We start from the raw sequence: 23,327 nt of genomic DNA, 5'->3' as shown, positions 1-23,327 counted from the left end.
TTCAGCACATGTTTTAATAACACTAGCTTCGCAAGATTTAAAGTTTGAGAAAGTCTTTATATTGTTTATAATATACTGCTATAATGAATGTACCATTGAAATACAATTATAAACAAAACAAGCAAATCATACTCATTTTGATATATTCCACACTTTTTAACATTAATCAATAAATGCGTTTATAATTTATACAAACATTAACGGACAAGTGTAGTTCAGCAACGAACAAGTTAAATTTCCTAAATGGTTGTCCGTGGACAAGTATAGTTTTTTGAGATTTCGCCACCCCTGCACTAGTAAGTCCAGCGAGTTTTGTCGGTTTGTTAATCCACCTATAATTACGATTAACACCCATCTTATATAAACTGGAATCACAGTTCATTTTTTATACTAATATATTTCGGACATAGATATACTAGATGTGTCATGCATTTTGATTGTGTTTTGTTAGAAAAGCTATCATAGGGATGATGATAATATAATGACGATAAATATGTGATGAAAAGGTGCTACCGGTACATATCTTAAATTAGTTAAATGTGTTAAAAGACTTTAATGTTTTAAAATGAAGTAGATTTTAATGTACCAATTCATTAAAATATGTTGTGTTTTTCATCATGGTATTGTTATTAAATAAAGCAATATAACTTTTTAACCAGGTTTTCCGAAGGAAAAAACTGGTTATTAGATTGGCGAATGCGGGCGGGTTGGCGGGCGGGCGGAACAAGCTTGTCCGGGCCATAACTTTGTCCTTCATTGTGAGATTTTAAAATCATTTGGCACATTTGTTAACCATCATTAGACGGTGTGTCGAGCGAAAAAAATACGTCAATACCTCCAAGGTCAAGGTCACACTTTGAGTTCAAATGTAAAAAATAGCCATAAATGAGCTTGTCTGGGCTATAACTATGTCATTCATTATGAGATTTTAAAATCATTTGGCACATTTGTTCACCATCATGGGACGGTGTGTCGCACGAAAGAATCACGTCAATATCTCCAATGTCAAGGTCGCCACGACTAAAAATAGATTTATTTTAAAACAAACTTACAAAGGGGGTTAATTTTGTTTGTTCATTTCAAAAGTTCAGTTTGAGTTGTCTCCCTTTATCAGATTTTTTTTCACAATGAAAACCTGGTTTTGTGACAATTTTGTCCTTGTTAAGATATAAAGTAACTCTTAGAGCATATTTTTATCTAAAAAATTGAATAATACAGACAAAAACACAATAAACACGCTTCAAAATTGACCCCAGCATTTTTCAATTGACTCCTCAAAATTTCAGTCCAGGGGTCATTGACTCCTGGTTTTTAAAATCTATTGAAATCCCTGATCAAAAACCGTTGAAACCCAGCAGGATTCGGAGGTACATGTAATCAACATCGATTAATACTGTCGGATTATTGTGAAAGTGAAAGTAGACAATCGGCAGCTGCCGCACCTTTCCCTTCATATACTGTAGCAGATCTAGATCGTCAACCCATTCATCATGAAATTGAAATCATAATATTGACATCTTTCCCCGGCCCCAGTTGAAAACATTTCCCATTATTAGATCTACACCTGCAACTTTATTTAGGACTTTGACTATAATATCAAACTTGTTCATGTGTTTAAGAACAAAAAGGTCAGAGACATGCCTCTTTTTCTAAAAAAAAAAACCTGAAGTCTGTAGGTGAGTTATTTTTTTCCCCAAATATGTCTCTTTCGCGCTCGATTTTCCCCTTTTACACAGCGTCCAGCGTCTTCCCCTTTTTCTAAAAAAAAAAACCCTGATTGATGACGCTTAACACTGCGACCAGACTTTTCGAACATTTGGGTTACTTGGCGATTTACGTGATAACTTTACTGAATCACTGAAGCATGCCGTGTAATGACCTATGCTATAGATGTTACGATTTAACATTATCGAATCGACCAGTACGGAATTGTCATTTAATCAGATGGGCGGAGTTATGGCATTGACATAGCCACTATAAACTAATTTCCCAAGAAACAAAGATTTCGATTGGCTAAACAAGTAGATAAGAGTAACTTCCCTTTACGGTCGCTATGTGACTTGAAAGACCGATTTAGAAAGTGAGTTGCAGATTCCGGGAAAAATGGATACTGTGAATGAAAATGGAAAGTAGAATCCACAGAAATTAACCCAATTCTTTAGAAAAGAAAGCGAACAGAATAATGTAAACTCAGGAAATGACCTAATGTTAGGTTCGCGATCGGAGGACGTCTAAAATAGTGCAGACATGAATGCAGAATCGGAAACGTCTACCTGTCAAGCCTCACAGTTTCGCCATGAGTCTCACGGTTTTTGACATGCGATGACGGTCTAATGCTGACAAAGTAATTTCTCATGCATTTCTTCAAAAACAAAAAAAATGAAAAAAAGTAATGTTTGGATTTTATAAAGTGTCGTATAATTATTACCGAGACAGCGGGCTGTTTTAGTGGTTTCTAACCTATATACCACATGTACAGAAAACTGTTTAATGGTGTTAATGTATCATTATCACTACGCCACCGGTGTCTATGTAAACAAAAAAAATCAGCTGCAAAATGTCAGCAAGTGGCTTACCAGCGAAGATTTTTTTCAAGCAAACAAAAGGGCTAATTAAAGACAAAAATAGTCTTAATTTTGCTCAGGAAATAGCCCCAAAACCCACCACAGACGATCTAGGATCCAAAAATTTTAAGGGGGGCATGCCCCCGGACCCCCCTAGATTTTGCGACTAAGTTTTTTCCTTAGTGCCACCCTAGTCATCCAATCTTCACCAAACTTGGTCAGAAGTTGTATCTAGACAATATCTAGGTCAAGTTCGAATATGGGTCATGTCGGGTCATATTATGTCCCCCTTCGAAGAAAAGGGGGTATATTTTTTTGCACGTGTCTGTCGGTCGGTTGGTCAGTCAACCAGATGGTTTTCAGATGATAACTCAAGAATGCTGAGGCCTAGATCATTAAACTTCATAGGAACATTGATCGTGAATGGCAGATGACCCCTATTGATTTTCAGGTCACTCGGTCAAAGGTCAAGGTCACAGTGACTCGAAACAGTAAATTGGTTTCAGGATGATATGTCAAGAATGCTTATGCCTAGGATCATGAAACTTAGTAGGTACATTGATCATGACTGGCAGATGACCCCTATAAATTTTCAGGTCACTAGGTCAAAGGGCAAGGTCACAGTGACAAAAAACGTATTTCAACAATGGCTGCCACTACAACTGACAGCCCATATGGGAGCGCATGCATGTTTTACAAACAGCCCTTGTTTTATTTATATTTATCAGATAAATAATCAACATATGAAGTACTTCCAGATGGCATGCATATAACAACGAAATGATACAATTCAAGTCTTGTATTACTAGTCAGTAAATGTCACTTCACCCTGATCCGTCCTTACTTCTACCTAATTTCTTGACAAGAAAGAAGTGACTTCTCGCTAAATATTTAAATTTTACTCTAGGTCGAGCCCTGTAGGGACATGGTGCAATTTCCAAAATGTTAAAAAGAACACTGTTTTAAGTATAGGAACAGTAACAAAGTTATATTCTCACTGTCTCTAAGTGTCTTAATTATACTCCCACAAACGAAGTTTAGGGGTGTACATATAGGAATGAGCTTGTCTGTCAGTCTGTCTGTATTAAGTGTCCGCTCTCTATTTCAAGTTGTTTTCATACGATCTTCACCAAACTTGGTCATGAGTTGTATTTAGATGATGTCTAGGTCAAGTTCGAATATGGGTCATGCCGGGTCAAAAACTAGGTCACGGGGTCACTACGTGCGTTTTAAACATTCAGCATGTTGTCCCCTCTCTAATTCAAGTAGTTTTCATCCAATCTTCGCCAAACGTGGTCAGAAGTTGTATCTAGATGATGTGTAAGTAAAGTTCGAACATGGGCCATGCCAGGTCAAAAACTCCGTCACTGGGTCACTTAGTGCGTTTTTAAACATTGAGCATGGTGTCTGCTGTTTTATGTGAAGACAACATACAAAATATTCTGTGTCAATGCAGCATGTGGGGTATTCGTAACGTCTGTGACAAAGCTGCGTATCTGCGTCATTGGCCCTATTAAAATGTTTCAAAACACAAAAGAAATAAAATATCATGCTTATTGAAAACGCAACCAATTTGACTTTTACGCAAATTCGTCAAATTTGATATGTACGATACAATAGCTTTGATCATTTTCTGTATTTTCTCTTTGGAATTATTATCGTAACATGGTGACGCTTTCTGAAAGTTTCATTCAGCAAGCGCCTGGATGACGGAGCAGGAAAACAGTTTTCATTTATTCAAATGCTCTGCAGACTAGATTTCATAATTAAATAAAGTGTCTGACAAAATTATTTACAACGACAATCATGCATTTTCAATCTGACTTAATCTGTCGCTCATTGTGCATGTATTAAATGTAAAGCCTCTGTACTTTCAGTTTATATTACCATGCAAAATAAAATGATCTGCCTTGATTGAGTAAACAATTTCTATAACATGTTTATATGTTTGACTGTTACAAAGATGCCAGTTAACATCATTTTTGTTAAGTTTAAAGATGTAATGAAACATCAGTTTATTCAGGCCTTGAAGAATTTTTCCAGAGCCACTTGTCCTGCAGGGCGAGTAGGCCTGATAATCCACTCGCCCTTCACTTTAATTTACTCGCCCTGCATTTAACTTAAAAAAGAATATATATTTATAGTTATGGTTAACCAGAACCTTTTTGTAAACTTTCTGTTTATTAATAATTATTTTTTTCTGTTTATTTTTAATTAAATATAAGAAGTATTATAATTAACCAGTTATGTATCATTTTTTATTGATATTTACATTAAAATGAAATTTTATATCTCACAGAATTACCAATATATTTAACTGTTTTTTCACTTTTAATCGATAAGCTAAGAGCACTGACACCTACGAAAAGAGCGCAGCCGATTTCGAGTATTATTTTTACTGTGCCCGTGACATCATTTTTCATTGTCAAAACGAAAGTGCAGTTTCTTTGTGTACTAAACCAGTTTTTTGTTTGTTCAAAAAATGTTCGCAATTTGTATCGATGTGGCAGGAGTTCTGGAACTGAATTTATACTTCTCAACTTGAAAGACAGCACTCGCCTGGACGGTCGAGTATTTAACAAACTTTACTTGCCCGACCGTCAACTTCACTCGCATATGCGAGCAGTCAAGTGGATTCTTCGAGGCCTGGTTTATTAAAGCTAATTATGATAGTTTACAGTTTTATTGAATCAATACAAGTGTTCAGCTTCAACAGAAGTAAAGCAGCAATGATTTTAAGGTATTTATTTTTATGCCCGCGGTAGGGTGGCATATAGCAGTTGAACTGTCTGTCAGTCTGTGCGTCTGTCCGAAAACTTTAACAATGGCCATAACTTTTGCATTATTGAAGATAGCAACTCCATATTTGGCATGCATGTGAATCTCATAGAGCTGCACATTTTGAGTGGTGAAAGGTCAACTCAAGGTCATCCTTCAAGGTCAAAGGTAAACAAAATCAAAGTGGGGCAGTAGGGGGCATTGTGTTTCTGACAAACACATCTCTTGTTATAACTAATATCACCCTATTCAGGTTTTTATGCCCACTCTGAAGAAAAGGGGGTATATAGTTTTCGCACCGTCAGTCTGTATGTCAGTCTGTCACACTTTTCATGTCCGCTCTCTAATTCAAATAGTTTTCATCTGATCTTTACAAAACTTGGCCAGAAGTTGTTTCTAGACAATATCTAGGTCAAGTTCAAATATGGGTCATGTCGGGTCAAAAACTAGGTCATGGGGTCACTTAGGGCATTTCAAGGAATAAGCATGGTGTCCGCTCTCTAATCGAAGAAGTTTTCATCTGATCTTTACCAAACTTGGTCAGAAGTTGTATCAAGGCAATATTTAGGTCATGTTCGAATATGGGTCATGCCGGGTCAAAAACTAGGTCACGGGGTCACTTTATGCATTTCAAAAATTAAGCATGGTGTCCGCTGTCTGATTGAAGTAGTTTTCATCTGATCTTTACCAAACTTGGTTAGAAGTTGTATCAAGGCAATATCTAGGTCAAGTTGGAATATGGGTCATGCCGGGTCATAAACTAGGCAGGGCCCTCAATCAATCAAATCTGCGACCAAAAAGTATACTTTTTTCCCCTTTTGGGCGAAAAAATTCCTGATTTTTTTTTTTTAAAGCGAAACACCGCAAAAATTCCCCCTCATGAGGGCAGCGACCCTCCCATAAAATGGATTGAGGGCCCTGCTAGGACACCGGGTCACTTAGTGCATTTCAAGGATTTAGCATGGTGTCCGCTCTCTAGTTAATGTGGCTTTCTGATTTATTTTGCGTTTAGATTTCGAAAAATGCTCATAACTTCTATGTCGCTTCAGATAGCAGTTTCATATTTGGCATGCATGTGTATATGGACAAGGCCTTTCCATACGCACACAAATTTTAACCCCTGTGGCCTTGATCTTGAACTTAGGGTCCGCGTTTAGGTTTCGAAATCTGCGTTTAGGTTTCGAAAAAAGCTCATATCTTCTACCAAGCGTTTATAGGGGGAATGAGTCATCCTATGGTGACAGCTCTTGTTTTTACCTTCTTTGTTACCCGTCGAAAAATGGCCCTTTTCCCTCGAATTTTTTTTCCCCTCAGCAGGTAAATTTTTTCCCCAGATCTCATTACCCCCCCCCCCATTTTTTTAAAAACTTTAAATACATAAGTTAACCTGATCATCATCCAGTGTAGAAAATAGAACGTATTGCATAATTAAATTATCTGTTGCCTTGAATTTGTTTTAAAAACAGTAAAATATGTTAAATTGATTATACATGTATAAGACTCCTTATTTTCCCCAAAATCCGGTATTTCGCGTGATTTTTTCCCCCAAAATCTGGCACTTCTAGAGCTGCAACGATTTGATCCGATGCATCGAAAATCGGTTTGAAACGCGCTGATTCGATTATGATACCAAACCTACCAAATTTGATTCAATTCTTTAACATATAGACATATACATATTTAGACATAGATACGTAAAGCTCGCTGTATTCTGACTATTTGATACGGGAAGGTGTAGGTTTTATCTTTACCTGTTATTACGACGCGCGTGATTGGTTGCTTATTACTTTAGTCATCCAATCAATAAGCGCGTTACTGTCTACTTTCGGAAAAAGCGTCAAAATGGCTGAACAAGTTGTGGCCTACAAATTGAAATTATCAGATGCGCCTAAGAAGCTAAAATCAAAAGTGTGGCAGTATTTTGGGTTTCGGGATGGTAGCCCTCCCTATAAAGCAAAGTGTAAACTGTGCTTCACGGATGTGGCGTACCCTAAGTCCGGCTCAACCACTAATCTAATGCAACATGTCAAACGCAAACATAACGTTGATTTAGCAAGACTAAGACGTAGCACAAGTTCAACTACTCAAGTCGCCAGCCAGAAAAGTAGTTCTGTTTCTGTCAGGAATTTGTTAAGTTTATTAGAGAATGTGATTTGTCCTACAGGTAACAGGTGATGCTGTCACGGCACAATGGTAGACATGCTTGAAGCCGTTTTGGGTATAAGTATAATAGTGATAGTTCTATCACTCCACAGATTTTAGATGTTCTTATGATTATCTATTTATTTTTTTAGCTCATCTATTTTTTGAAAAACAATTATGAGCTATTGTCATCACCTTGGCGTCGGCGTTGGTGTCTGCGTCCGGTTAAGTTTTGCATTTAGGTCCACTTTTCTCAGAAAGTATCAATGCTATTGCATTCAAACTTGGTACACTTACTTACTATCATGAGGGCAGGCAAAGTTAGATAACTCTTGCGTGCATTTTGACAGAATTATGTGACCTTTTTATGCTTAAAAAATTGAAAATTTTGGTTAAGTTTTGTGTTTAGGTCCTAAACCTTGTTTATTCCTTAAGTATCAAAGCTATTGCTTTCATACTTGCAACACTTACTAACTATCATAAGGGGACTGTGCAGGCAAAGTTATGTAACTCTGACTGGCATTTTGACAGAATTATGTGCCCTTTTTATACTTAGAAAATTGAAAATTAGGTTAAGTTTTGTGTTTAGGTCCACTTTATTCCTACAGTATCAAAGCTATTGCTTTCATACATGTACTTTCAACACTTATAAACTATCATAAGGGGACTGTGCAGGCAAAGTTATGTGACTCTGACTGGCATTTTGACGGAATTATGGGCCCTTTATACTTAGAAAATTGAAAATTTGGTTAAGTTTTGTGTTTTGGTCCTCTTTACCCCTAAAGTATCATAGATATTGCTTTCATACTTGGAACACTCGCAAACTATCATAAGGGTACAGTTAAAGGACAAGTTGCATAACTCTGGTTGTCATTTTTACGGAATTATGGCCCTTTTTTGACTTAGTAACTTTGAATATATGGTTAAATTTTGTGTTTCGATCCACTTTACTTCTAAAGTATCAAGGCTATTGCTTTCCAACTTCAAATACTTCATCTTATCATGAGGTTACTGTACCTAGCAAGTTGAATTTTACCTTGACCTATGACTGACCTTGACTCTCAAGGTCAAATGATAAAAAATTTCTAAAATTGACATAACTTCTTTATTTATGATTAGATTTGATTGATACTTTGACAAAACTACTCATACCTGACATACCACAATAGACTCCACCCAAACCATCCCCCGTACCCTCCCCCCCCTCCCCCCCGAATCCTCCCCCCCCCCCCTAAATTTTTATGCCCCCCTTCGAAGAAGAGGGGGTATATTGCTTTGCTCATGTCGGTCTGTCTGTCGGTCTGTCCACCAGGTGGTTGTCAGATGATACTCAAGAACTCTTGGGCCTAGGATCATGAAACTTCATAGGAACATTGATCATGACTCGCAGATGACCCCTATTGATTTTGAGGTCACTAGGTCAAAGATCAAGGTCACGGTGACCTGAAATAGTAAAATGGTTTTTGGATGATAACTCAAGAATGCATGCGCGGCCAACAGGGCAAAACTCTGAACAATATAACTGAAGCAACTGGTCTGTAATCCTAAATCTATAATTATCAGTACAATGAAACATCATCCTTTGAGTAAAATAAAGTGGTTATAACTCTCTCACCCCCCGACCCCCCCCCTAAATATATTTTTTTTAAACATCTAATAAATTACCCCACCCCACATTATTACCCCCGCTCACCCCCCCCCCCCAACTCCCCCACCACCCCCAATTTTTTTTTAACATCTTATAATTACCATACCCCACATTATATCCCCCTCTCACCCCCCTACCCCCCACCCCCCCACCCCCCCTCAATTTTTTTAAACATCTTATAAATTACCCCACCCCACATTATACCCCCCTCTCACTCCCCCCACCCCCCACCCCCCTCCCCATGGGGCCCCCATTTTTTTTTTAAACATCTCATAAATTACCCCACCCCACATTATTACCCCCGCTCACCCCCCTACCCCCCCCCAACTCCCCCACCACCCCCAATTTTTTTTTTAAACATCTTATAAATTACCACACCCCAAATTATACCCCCCTCTCACCCCCCTAACCCCCACCCCCCCTACTCCCCCAACCCCACCCCCCCCCCCAATATTTTTTTTTTAAACATCTAATAAATTATACCTCCCTCTCATTCCTTCCTACCCCCCCCCCCCCCCCCACCCCCCACCCCCTCCATTTTTTTAAACATCTATGAAATTACCCCACCCCCACATTATTACTACTCCTCTCCCCCCCCCCCCCCCCCCATTTTTTTAAACATCTTATAAATTACCACACCCCACATTATACCCCCCTCTCACCCCCACCCCCCCACCCCCACCCCCCCCCAATTTTTTTTTTGAACATCTAATAAATTACCCCACCCCACATTATACCCCCCTCTCACTCCCCCCCACCCCCCCCCCACCCCCCACCCCCAATTTTTTTTTCTTCATCTAATAAATAACCACACCCCACATTATTACCCCCCTCTAACCCCCACCCCTCTACCCCCCCCCCCCACCCCCAAACAATTTTTTTTTATATTAAAACATCTTATAAATTACCACAACCCCACATTTAACCCCCCTCTCACTCCCCCTTGATCATGACTGGCATATGACCCCTTTTGATTTTCAGGTCACTAGGTCAAAGGTCAAGGTCACAGTGACTCGAAATAGTACAATGGTTTCCGGATGATAACTTACGTAAGGTCAAAGGTCAAGGTCACAGTGACAAAAAACGTATTCACACAATGGCTGCCACTACAACTGACAGCCCATATGGGGGGGCATGCATGTTTTACAAACAGCCCTTGTTTTTTTTGTTTTTTTTAAGATCATCTCACAAATGACCACCACACCCTCACACTTTACCCCCCCCCCCCCCCCACCCCCCCCACCCCCCCCTCCTAATTTATTTTGTTTGAAAAAGTTATTTTATTTTTAAAATACCGTCCAACTATCGCACCCAAGAATCCCCTCCCCCCCCACCCACCCACCCCCCCCCCACGCCCGATTTTTTTTTTTCTTCATTTTTTTTTCCGCATTTTTGGAAGATAATGTAATAAATGTCCACACCCCCACACTATACACCCCTCTTCACTCCACCCATCCCTCCTTTGTGATTGAAATTGAGAGTCCCTTCACCTTTAAAAAGAAAATAGATGAGCGGTCTGCACCCGCAAGGCGGTGCTCTTGTTATATTATTGTGTAGTCAAAACAATCTAATAGTCAGAAGTTTTTTTATATTAAAATTGAGTCCTAATTTGCTATTCTTTTTTATGTGTTTTATTGAAATATTGACATAGTTTGTAAGACAATTGGCATTTTCTTGCAAACTATTTCTTACAAAGGTTAATTTAACACAAAAGTTTTTAAAACACCGTTGAACCAACCAAACTATATCAAACAAACACACAATTTGACAAATGCCAAAGATTCCAAGGTATGCAACACATTTGAACAAAAATGTTTATTTTGAGACAGAAGAGTAAATATATGATTAAACTAGGTTTGAAGATGAATCGAATAAAAAAAATCGGTGTCCGATTGCTGAAATCGAAATCGAATCGAGCTGTTGGTGAATCGTTGCAGCTCTAGGCACTTCGCGTAATTTTTATGTCCCCCACTATAGTAGTGGGGGACATATTGTTTTTGCCCTGTCTGTTGGTCTGTTGGTCTGTCTGTTTGCGCCAACTTTAACATTTTGCAATAACTTTTGCTATTTTGAAGATAGCAACTTCATATTTGGCATGCATGTGTATCTCATGAAGCTGCACATTTTGAGTGGTGAAAGGTCAAGGTCAAGGTCATCCTTCAAGGTCAGAGGTCAAATATATGTGGCCAAAATCGCTCATTTTATGAATACTTTTGCAATATTGAAGATAGCAACTTGATATTTGGCATGCATGTGTATCTCATGGAGCTGCACATTTTGAGTGGTGAAAGGTCAAGGTCAAGGTCATCCTTCAAGGTCAGAGGTCAAATATATGTGGCCCAAATCGCTTATTTTATAAATACTTTTGCAATATTGAAGATAGCAACTTCATAGGTCAAGGTCAAGGTCATCCTTCACAAGGTCAAGGTCATCCTACAAGGTCAAACATCATATAGGGGGACATTGTGTTTCACAAACACATCTTGTTTTCCCCTTAAAAAAGGCCAGACCCTTTCCCCAAAATCAGGTAAAAAAACCCTGTTGTTTCAAGAATGAAATCATGCTATTTTTCAAGATCAAAGGGTAAAAACCCTATTTCCCAAATAATTACATGTATCTGGGGCACTGCCTTAAATAGGTTCCTTTTAGGTGTATTAATACTAAATTGTGTGCATCATTAACTATATAGTTATGTCTGTTTTAGGGTTAGTTCAGTGTTGAACAAGGATGTGAAGCAGTTTGGAAAGAAACACTTGGTAGATGAACTAGAGGAGACTTGTTGGAACTCGGATCAGGTTTGTTTAGAATTTACAAACTCCATATTCTAGTCTCAGACATGGTGAAAAACCTCACAATTAACAGTTCAAACTGTCTTACGGGGCTTGGCCTACGTTCAAATTTGAGGGAGAAGTGACATCTCTCTCAACTGAAATTAGGGAGAAGTAAGGAAACTTAATAGAAAAGTGTTTTTGTTCAGCAATTAATTTTCACTTTTTTAAACCACTTATTACACCAAGCCTATCATCATTATGATTAATAAAATACTACTCACATTTGACAGTTTGGGGAAAACATTAACACATAAAGACAAACACACTTTATTGTTAATGTTGTCTTATTATTATATATATTACTGAATTTAACAAATACATTATTGGTCAATGTCTGACTCAAAGTTAATGATTTAAAGCAGTAGAAGTCACTTCTTCATTTAATTAGACGGAGAAGTTAATATGTCCATGGAGAAGTTCCACATCTCCCTAAAAGCTAAGCCCTGATCCTACCAAGGTGGAAAATTTACAGTAGAGTGAAATCACCAGCCTCAGTTTTGCATAGAATTATACATAACCTGTAGTGTTCCAACTAGTATGAGTACAAAACAGTACAGAATCGGATGTCATATACGTAGCTGGGAATGGCAAAGGAGTCGATGTGTAGTTCACTACCCCAATCAAGTAAAAAACACAACAAAGCAACTACATCTACAATCCTTTAAACACAATTATTTCTAGAATGACAGTTTTCCAGACTTTTTAGCTCGACTATTATATATAAAATATATATAGTGGAGCTATCCTACTCACCCCGGCGTCGGCATTAGCGTCTGCGTTACCGTGCAAATGTTAAAGTTTTCGTATTACCCCAAATATTTTCATTGTGCCTTGACATATTGCTTCCATATTTTGCATACTTGTTAACCATCATGACCGCAACCTATAAACAAGAGCAGACAACTCTATCAAGCATTTTGTCATAATTATGGCCCCTTTTCCACTTACAATATGCAGCCAATGTTAAAGTTTGCGTACTACCCCAATTGATTCAATGTCCCTTGACATATTGCTTTCATATTTTGCATACTCGTTAACCATCATGACCCCAACCTATAAACAAGAGCAGAAAACTGTATCAAGCATTTTGACAGAATTATTGCCCCTTTTATACTTAGAATATGCAAATTATTGATAAATCTATGTTAAAGTTTGCGTACTACCCCAAATTATATTTCCTATATCCTTTGACATATTTCTTTTATATTTTGCATACTTGTTTAACAACATGACCCCAACTTATAAACAAGAGCATACCACTGTATCAAGCATTTTGACATACTTATGGCCCCTTTTACACTTATATAATTGAAAATTTTGCTTAAATTGCCATGACTTCTTTATTTGTGATAATTACCATGACTTCTTTATTTGTGATCACATTTTATTATTACTTTGACAAAACAACACTTACCTGAATACCACAATGGATTCCACCCAAACAATACCCCACGCCCCTACCCAGAATCCTTAAACATCTAAGTAATTACCACACCCCACATTATACCCCCAGTGTTTTTTTTTCACTTATAGGGGAATGGTGGCGGGGCTCGTCCAAAGGGGAAAAAATGCGTCGTTTTTTAGGAAAAGGGGAAAATTAAAAATTCACTCTTATAATGTAATGATATTTATTATATGAATACACATGTTTGTATGAATATAATATTCACAGCAGAATGTCTCTGTCCTTTTTCTGAAATATATATCAATGATTTTTTCAACATTAGTTTCAGACAGTTCAGCCTTCATGCACAGTCTCAGTTTTCTAAGCCATTTTGAGTCTAATTGAGTTTTTTAAATCGATAAAATGGCAAATTTGAGCATTTTTTATCAATAAAATGGACCAAATTGGAATGTTTTTATCAACAAGTATTGACACAATATAGATACATCAGGCCTTTTCCTGGCCATTTTAGGAGAAAAATGCAATTCGATCATGTGAAAAGTCCACTGATTTGGGAAAATCTAATCTAATTTAGTATAACACTTTATAATAATTAAAAGTCATATAAATTATAGTTATATACTTTGTAAGTTATCCCCCGCCAGAGGCGGAGGGATATTGTTTTGGCGTTATCCGTCCGTCTGGCACTTTTGTGTCCGGAGCCATATCTTGGAAGTGCTTTGGCGGATTTCATTGAAAGTTCGTATGAGTATATATATGCATAAGAGGATGATGCACGCCAAATGGCATTGTACACCATCTGTTAAAAACAGAGTTATAGCCCTTTATATCTTGAAAAAATGCTTTTTACTATAGGTACTTTTGTGTCTGGAGCCATATCTTGGAAGTGCTTTGGCGGATTTCATTGAAACTTGGCATGAGTATATATATCAGGCCTGATAATTTTCCGGCCTGGGCCGGATTTCCGGTTTTTAAATTTGCTCAGAACCGATTTTGAGATTCACGCAAATCCGTTGAGAAATTTTGGAGGAGGGGGGGGGTGAGCTACCTTTTTACGACAAGGGTTCTCGGAGATACCTTGGAGAATCTGGACCGGTAGCCGGTAAATACACCGCACCGATCAATGGCCTTTAAACGCTTATGTGACGTCATGTTAGTTTTTCAGGCTTTCAAGTAACTCGGATACATGAAGAAAATTTTACGGAAAATTTTGAATTTTGGCGAACTAAAACAAGCAGCAGCAAATTGTATCTTCAATCGCATTATTTCTTCAGGTAAGTTTGTTTAAATTAATATTATCTATGTAGCAGGAAGAATTTTGTTTCTGTCTTAGACAGAAACAAGCATCCATGACGAATATGCCTACATTATTCAAAAATGACATGTCACGATCATTTAAAGTTTCATGATTGACTCGTGAAAGTTTGAATTGATAATGATATTATGTTTTTGAGAGCGTTTAATATTTGAAGAAATATAATGTCACGGCATGAATGTCATGGCTGCAGTCCCATCCTCTTCCTTTTCTCTGCCTTTTCCCTGCTTTGCTGGCCATGCACTTTGATGCTGATTGGGACTGGTCCTATTAAAACCATTTGTCCAGAAATTATGAGCCCAACAGCATCAAGTGTCACTGATAAAAACACAAATTAGAAGGGAAAGTCATGCCCAATTTTTCAATTTAATGGAAATTTATTTTTTTAATCGAATGGATCAGTGAATATTTTTTTTGCATCTGCTTAGCTTAGTTGCCATCTGTGTATTCTTTGTAATATTTGTTTACACCTCTTATTTACTGACAAGAATTTTAGTGGATATTTTATTTTATAAATGTCTAGAAACAAAATCGTATTTATTTGAACCTTTATTTATTTAAAAGAAATTAGTGGATATTTTATTGCTTAAAAATATCTGTCTTTTATGCAGACAATTCTAAACTTTAAATTACCACATCTGATGTTCTAATATCATAAATAATATTTTATGTATATTTGCCTTATTTATTAATAACATATTGATCACAGTCTTTTTCAGCTTTTATACACTTGTAATCCTTATTCATCAGGTTTTTATAGTCGGTTGTACAAGTTGCCCAAGTTTTTGTTTGTTGTTATTTCACTCTTGCCGACTCCAATAAATCTTATCTTACCAAAACCAGTTGGGGGAATCTGTCCAATTGTTTGATAATTGAGTGAAAAAACTCGCATGTAGTTATTCGCATACAAGTACACAACTGAAACTGCTGTTAAAGCAACATTAATAAAACACTCAAAATGAGATACCTCTGTGCATGCACTACCCTGTCTATGACTGGTACATTAAATGTGATCTTTTAATGCATTGTGATTCTTAATCTGTGATAACTGCAATCAAATTCTTAAAGGTTGTGACTTTAAAATATATTGTATAAACTATTGTTGTATGACATATATATATATATATATTAGGGATGGCAACGAATACCGATTTCGGTATTCGAATATTCGGTCACCCTTCCGAACGAATATTCGGATATTCGGTCAACATCTGTTGGAAAAAAGTCAGCTTTGTTTACCGTACCATTACTCCATGAATTCTACTTTCGTTTTTACCGGAAGTTCACGGGAAGTGACTAAATATTGACACAGCGTTGCCGTCGCTAATTCGAAGCTGATTTTGTTGATTACTTTTTATTGTTAAAATTGAATGACAAAGACTGTTTTTAAACTATTAATATCGTACATCAACAATAGAACGAGAAACATTATATTACAAGACGACAAAATAATTACATGACAAAAAAGTTAGATCTACATATAATTAAAGCTGAACTTAAACGAATTATGTACATAGCCACAACACACTTTGAACATGTTTAACAGACTAAACAGTCAGTCTTTTAAAGTTGCCACGTTTAAAAGACACTTGGATCGGCGACTTCTTATCGGATGATGTCGTGAAATACTTCCAAGCAGCGGAAGGCGTTTGTGGCATTTTGCTTGGACAGATATTTACTTTATGCATGTAGCAATTATAATATTTTCAATTAAATGAGGGTGCAATTCCAAAAACATTTCTTTTAGTATAATATCTGATTGAATATTGAGTAATTACTTAATGTGTGGACCATACGATACGCAAATACTCATTAGAGGTTGAGTAAATTATTTTATAAAAGCTTTTTTGATTGGACAACGTGTTTATAACCATACGATCTGTTTTGTTTTTCACACCAAGTCGGCTCTTTCTTTACTCATTTAATCTTTGATCATTTTTAATGTAATTCGAGTTATTAGATCATGAGGGGTCGGTGTTTTAATTGCCATACGGTCTTATTTGTTTTTTTACACAAACTTGGCTTTTCCTTTACTCATTTAATCTTTGATAATTTTAAATGTAATTCTAGTCATTGGATCAAGTGCAGGTCGGTGTTTTGATTGCCGACGCAATTTGCACCTATCATAATTTTGACACAAAGTGTCTGGCTTTGTTAGCGGGATTTATGACCGGTATACTGTCATCACCATAGCGACGCATTATCGCGCCAACCGGAATAAACATTATGACACGAGGAACAACTTTTTTGACAATGTTTAAACGATTTTTACGAATACAAATTCTTTGAAATTACTCGATTTTTTCTTCTTCCGAATATTCGATTCGGAAAACAGTATCCGAATAATCGGTCCCGGACCGAATATTCGGATATTCGGATATTCGTTGACATCCCTAATATATATATATATATATATATATATATATATTCACCAATCAATCAATGAATTGAAATGTTTATTTTTCAGACCAAGATGGTATTGGAGTTGGTGACTCACGTCCAGGATGTCTCTGGGATCGATGTGGCAGCAAAAAACAAATGGAGATGGGATTGGATAACAAATACACCACTTGAAGAATGCATCTCCAAGGCAAAAGAAGATGGTACTGCCTGGTGTTCCATCTGCAGAAAAACCATCAAATATGGTTCAAGTGGGAAGAAGGCTCTTTTCAAACATGTCGACAGTCCTCCACATCAAGCATCCAAACGGAGCATCCAGACAAATTATAACATTGGTGGATATCTCAAGGGGGCAGAACAACCAGGAGACCATGTGCGACCAGTTGTTCCTGTTAACCAGCGTGCAACCCAGTTGGAGGCCATGGTACTTGGCTTTGTTGCCGAAAACGATTTGCCATTCACCATTACGTCTGGCTTGTTGGATTTGATGAAAGCAGGAGCAAAAGACAAAAAAGCGCTGGGGGAAGTTAAACTCACTAGACAGACAGCTTCATACAAGATGGTTCATGGGGTGTCAAAAACATTGACCGATTCCTTAGCAGAACGTTTTAATCAGACCTTGTTTTCATAGAATATAGATGAAAGCACAACAAAAAGTCAGAAAAAGGTTCTAGCGGTGCTGGTGAGCTACTTTGATAAGAACAAAAATGAAGTTGTTATTGAACACTTAGACTCCTTTGAAGTGGTTAGGGCCGATGCGAAGTCCATTTACAATGGTGTAGTGGACACATTTGACAAATATTCCCTTCCTTGGAAGAATCTAATTTCAATCTTGATGGATTCATGCAACACCATGCGTGGAGAAAAGGGAGGTGTTGAAACATTAATACAGTCTTTTAAAGCCCCTCACCTGCTGGACATTGATGGTGATTCTGTGCATCATGCCCACAATGCTGCAAAAGCCTTCTGCAAGCCTTTCAACAACTGGCTGGAACAACTTTTCAAGGACATTCACTCAGACTTTCATTGGTCCACTGATTTGCGTGAGAAGTTGGCAGAAATATGTGAAATGTGTGGCCTTAAGTTCACCATGCCAGAGCGTTTTCTGAACCACAGGTTTCTCTTCGTCTACAATCTTGCTGCTGACACACTTCGACTCCTGGATGCCTATACGGTCTTCTATGTTTCATTTGCAAAGGGTGAAGAGAGAGCAAAGTTTGATCGCTACAGACAAAACATTATAACCAAGCGGTCGTTGTCTGAAGCAGCAAAGAAGAGTCTGGATAACATAGACACTTACCTGAAGACAAAAATCATGACCGCTGATGGAAAGGAGAGAAAAGCAAAAATCATTGATCGCTTGTTCAGAGGACGGCTGCGAACTCGAATTCTCCTGTCTATCTATGTTGGAGTCCTCCATCAACTGAAAGAGTATGTCATGGTATTTCAGAGGAAAGAGCCTCACATTCACCTGTTGAATGACCAGCAAGTGGACCTTCTGAAATGCTACCTGGGCTTCTTTATCAAACCAGAGACAATGCCAAAGACGGTCCAAGAACTGAAAAACATCGATTTCAGTGATGTGAACCTTCACCTATCGCCTAAAATGATGTTTGTCGGAAATAGTGCCCTGCTGAAAAATGGCAGAGCGACTACATCGGAAGTTGTAAAGGATGTCTTGGGGCAGCTGAAAAGTGCATATGTAGCATCTTCACAGGTACTCATCAAAAAGATGCCTATCAATAATAATTTACTAAAGCATGCCAGTGCCTTGGATCCAAGGGCCCATGGACATTCCATCACCATGAGCTACTTGAAGGAGTTGCCGAACTTGATAAAGAATGTCCTTGTAAAGGATGAACGAGCAGTGTACGACAAAGAGGTTCATCGTTACATTTCGGATCCTACCCTGCTGGAGTATAAAGATGGCTCGCGAGTTGATAGCTGGTGGGGAGATGCTGCAAAGACATACCCGATGCTTGGAAAGGTAGCACTAGCCTGTCTTACATGCTTTCATGGACCTATGATAGAAGGAGTTTTCAATTCCATGGGGGATGTCTGTGATGTGAGAGCAGGCTCAATGGACACCAAGACTCTGTCTGCCATTCAGACCACAAAGTACCACCTAAAAGCCTCAGGCCAATCAGCAGTGAAGTATTTTGCCAGAGCAGATGTACTGTATAGTCCAGTCCAGGCTAAAATGGTGCAGAACATTAAAAACGCCAGTGGAGAATACAGAAGCATTATTCAGAGGAAGAAACAGGAGAAAGACCAAATCAGCAAAGAACTGACCATTAACCCACAAAAGCCACCCTCCAAAAGAACAGCCATGGATATGATCAGCCACCTAGCTAAAAGACAGTGGCAAGACCATGTTGACAAACTTGACAGTGTACAGACTGGTGGGAACAAGGAATAAACATCAGAAAAAGCCATTTGATATAAACAAATAGAAAGATTAAGTAATCAAACTCATTTTTCAAAGACATCATATGATTTCAAGATGCAATTAGTTTTGCCATTGGTTTGAGATTGATGCTATCAATGTATAAAGTGTACATCACCTTAGTTAGTTAGTTACAAGTTTATCAAGTGTTTGAACAATTGTTGTTAAATATTGAAATAATTAGATGTTCCTTTATTCTTTATCTAGTCATTTATTGATAACGCAAATGTTGGAAGTGTTCAGCCTCTGGACTAGTTATTCATTTAATTAGATCAATGTGCTGTTGATGTAGTTATCTTGTGTACATAACCTAAGGACAAAAATGTATGTTACAAGTTTATCAATTGTTTTAACTGTTGTTGTTTTGTATTGAAATATTCAAATGTTCCTTGTCTTCTTGTTAACAACTGAAAGTCATTTCTTGATATCTCAAGCGTTCAACTCTTTTGACTAGTGTTGCTTTGATTTACACCTATGTGCAGTCAATGAATGCAGTGAACATAACCCTTGTACATTTCAAAAAAAGTCAATAGGTTTAACTATTTTGTTTTGTTTTGAAAGAGCGTTCAATTTAGTTTGACTCTTTTTAACAAGACTTTTAATGAAACATAGCAAAGTAGCTCAGATATTAACAGTACAAGTATATGCACTTAAATATTGAAATTGCTTGCATATTTATTTTTTAAAGGATATGATGTACCTCAATTTTGTATTAGTCATATATTGAAATAATGAGCCTTCAGCTCTTTTAACTAGTCATGCATTGAATTGCACTCATTATGTAGCTCTGCTTCAACTCTTACCTAGGTACATGCAGTCAAATTATAAGTAAACATTGTGCAGCTATATTTCAACAAATGAAACTGTTTTAACTAGTCATATATTGAATTATATGTGTCATTGTGTATCGAAACTTTTTATGCTGTTGGTTTGAAATATACTTGAATAACTTGACAATGTGTTACTTGTATGACTTTATTATGATAGTTTAGTTTTTTGGGTGCAAGGAACATGAATGTTTATACAAATTTAGATGAAGTACATTGTCTTAAAACAAATCATTTTTTGATCAGAAGTAAATGATTTCTGTTTATTTTAATGAGAGAATGATACTGAATTTATTTTTATCAGAAACAGAGCCCCCAACACCCAAAAGCAGTTATGTGCCAGAGATGTAAGATATGTGTCAGACAGCATTGATTTTCAGTATAAAATAGATTAATCATTCAGAGTCTAAAGGCTTTCTGAGAGCCTGACAAATAGGTTTTAGAATGCTCAAAATCATTTTCGTCCGGGGGGCTTCGCCCCCCCCCTGCCCCCCTACCAGGGCGTTGCCCCTGAACCCCCTTGGAGACCTAGGCGGCCCCCAAACCCCCGGCCAAAGTTTTTCAGGCCTGGCCTTCAGACTTTAATATCAGGCCTGATATATGCATAAGAGGATGATGCACGCCAAATGGCATTGTACACCATCTGTTAAAAACAGAGTTATGGCCCTTTGTATCTTGAAAAAATGCTTTTTACTATGGGCACTTTTTGTGTGTCCGGAGCCATATCTTGGAAGTGCTTTGGCGGATTTCATTGAAACTTGGTATGAGTATATATATGCATAAGAGGATGATGCACGCCAAATGGCATTGTATACCATCTGTTAAAAACAGAGTTATGGCCCTTTGTATCTTGAAAAAATGCTTTTTACTATATGCACTTTTGTGTCCGGAGCCATATCTTGGAAGTGCTTTGGCGGATTTCATATAAACTTGGTATGAGTATATATCCCCCGCCAGAGGCGGAGGGATATTGTTTTGGCATGTCGGGCTGTTCGTCTGGCTGTCCGTCCGTCCGTCACTTTTGTGCCGGAGCCATATCTTGGAAGTGCTTTGGCGTATTTCATTGAAACTTGGTATGAGTATATATATGCATAAAAGGATGATTCACGCCAAATGGCATTGTACACCATCTGTTAAAACCAGAGTTATGGCCCTTTGTTTCTTAAAAAAATCTGTCAGTTTGTTCATCCGTCCGATTTGCATCCATCCTCAAACAAAGCATATGTTGCGGGGGATATCAATTCTACGAATTTGCTTGTTATTTATGAAATAAATTTGAGATATATTTATCATGATTATGGAACAGTTCTTTCTAAAAAAAAAAAAAAAAAAAATTTTTTGTAACATCTGGAGGGGATTTTTTTTTAAAAATGGGGGAAAAATATATACTCTTTTTTAAGGGGAATGGGGCCGAATATCGGCCCCGAAATTGCCATTAAAAAAACTGTACCACCCTCTTTTTCCTTTTTTTTATTTTTGAAAGATCGTCTAATAAATGACCACACCCCACATTATACCCCCTCTCAACCCCCCCCCCCCCAAAAAAAAAACAATTTTTTTTTGTTTTTTCCTTTTTTTATTTTTGAAAGATCGTCTAATAAATTATATAATATGAACGATTTCCCCATGATGGCTTACGTTATACTGTCAAGCACTCGAATAGTCGAGCACGCTGTCCTCTGACAGCTCTTGTTTTTCAAGCTTGCAGATACTGGCCTGATTTTTAGTGTGTGAGTCTGCCTTCATGACATACAGATTAACTTTCAGTTTCCTTCCGGTCCATTGATTTTTGATGAAGTACTTCCCCTTTTCTATAAAATAGCTTTTGTGTGGCATCAAAGTGCAGTTGGGGGCATTGTGGTTCCCAAACACAGCTCTTATTATTTTAATGCACCCGAAGGGGGGCATATAGATTGGACTGTCCGTCAGTCTGTCACACTTACGTTTAGGTTTCAAAAAATGCTTATAACTTCTATGTCGCTTCAGATAGCAATTTCATATTTGGCATGCATGTGTATATGGACAAGGCCTTTCCATACGCACACAAATTTTGACCCCTGTGACCTTGACCTTGAACTGAGGGTCCGCGTTTAGGTTTCGAAATCTGCGTTTAGGTTTCGAAAAAAGCTCATAACTTCTATCAATCGTTTATAGGGGGCATAAGTCATCCTATGGTGACAGCTCTTGTTGCTTTCACTTTCGAAAAGGACATTTCTGTGCTTTACTTTTGTTAAAATATTGCCTCAGCAAAAATATAAAACAAATATGATAAGCAAGATCAACTCTCAAACTATTGAGGACGCTAGATTAATAAAACTTTGGTCGACTGGGAGAAGTTTTGGAATAGCTCTTGAAGTTATCAATTGTGGAGTGTAATGAACTTATGGTTGTTGGGAATGTTTACGATATTTTGCCCTGTCTTTAAGTCTCAAGCTGGCCTTGTTCCTATGATCCATGTAATTAGAAAAAATCTGAAAATATAGGTGGCTTGTTTTGTTGAATGTTAAATAAAGTTGTTGTTGTTGTTGTTGTATAGAAAAGTCGTTGATATACGACAAACAAAACGTCGTCTTTTAACTGATACTTACCAATTTATATAATCAAAGTTTGCAATATTGTTTTTATTTTGAATATTTAATCCAAAGTTTTCATGTTAGCAGGTGTTTTTTCTATACTGAACATGTAAACAAATGACCGAGGACCCTATTAAAAGTCTCGCAAAAAAATCGCAATATGTGTGAATTGACAGTTTGACGTCATCAAAGGAAAGCCGCTTCCTGTCGGAAGGCATATAAAGCCACACCGTCCTTGGCGACAAAATTGGCTTCCTTTGTTTAGCAATCAACACGCTAAACCAATCGGGTGTTTATAATCAATTGCAACCGTTGAGATTTGTAATAGCACATGCCTAGCTCCGCCTTTTGAATATTTTGCAGGGAACGGAGGGGAGTTTAACGGTTTATTGAACACG

The 23,327-nt window shown here is 37.5% G+C and overlaps 1 protein-coding gene across 2 annotated transcripts in view; it reads left to right on the top strand.

Annotated features, from left to right (window-relative positions):
• LOC127842645 (nuclear receptor 2C2-associated protein-like) overlaps nucleotides 1–23,327 on the top strand; it is a 43,197-nt gene that overhangs the window by 6,014 nt on the left and 13,856 nt on the right. For both annotated transcript variants that reach the window (XM_052372274.1, XM_052372273.1), the window contains one exon: nucleotides 11,837–11,927. In XM_052372274.1, the coding sequence (XP_052228234.1) occupies nucleotides 11,837–11,927 (91 nt within the window). The remainder of the gene's footprint in view (nucleotides 1–11,836; nucleotides 11,928–23,327) is intronic.

Source organism: Dreissena polymorpha, chromosome 8 (genome assembly GCF_020536995.1).
Source record: "Dreissena polymorpha isolate Duluth1 chromosome 8, UMN_Dpol_1.0, whole genome shotgun sequence".
Classification (NCBI taxonomy): domain Eukaryota; kingdom Metazoa; phylum Mollusca; class Bivalvia; order Myida; family Dreissenidae; genus Dreissena; species Dreissena polymorpha.
This window is presented reverse-complemented; position numbering and strand designations above follow the sequence as displayed.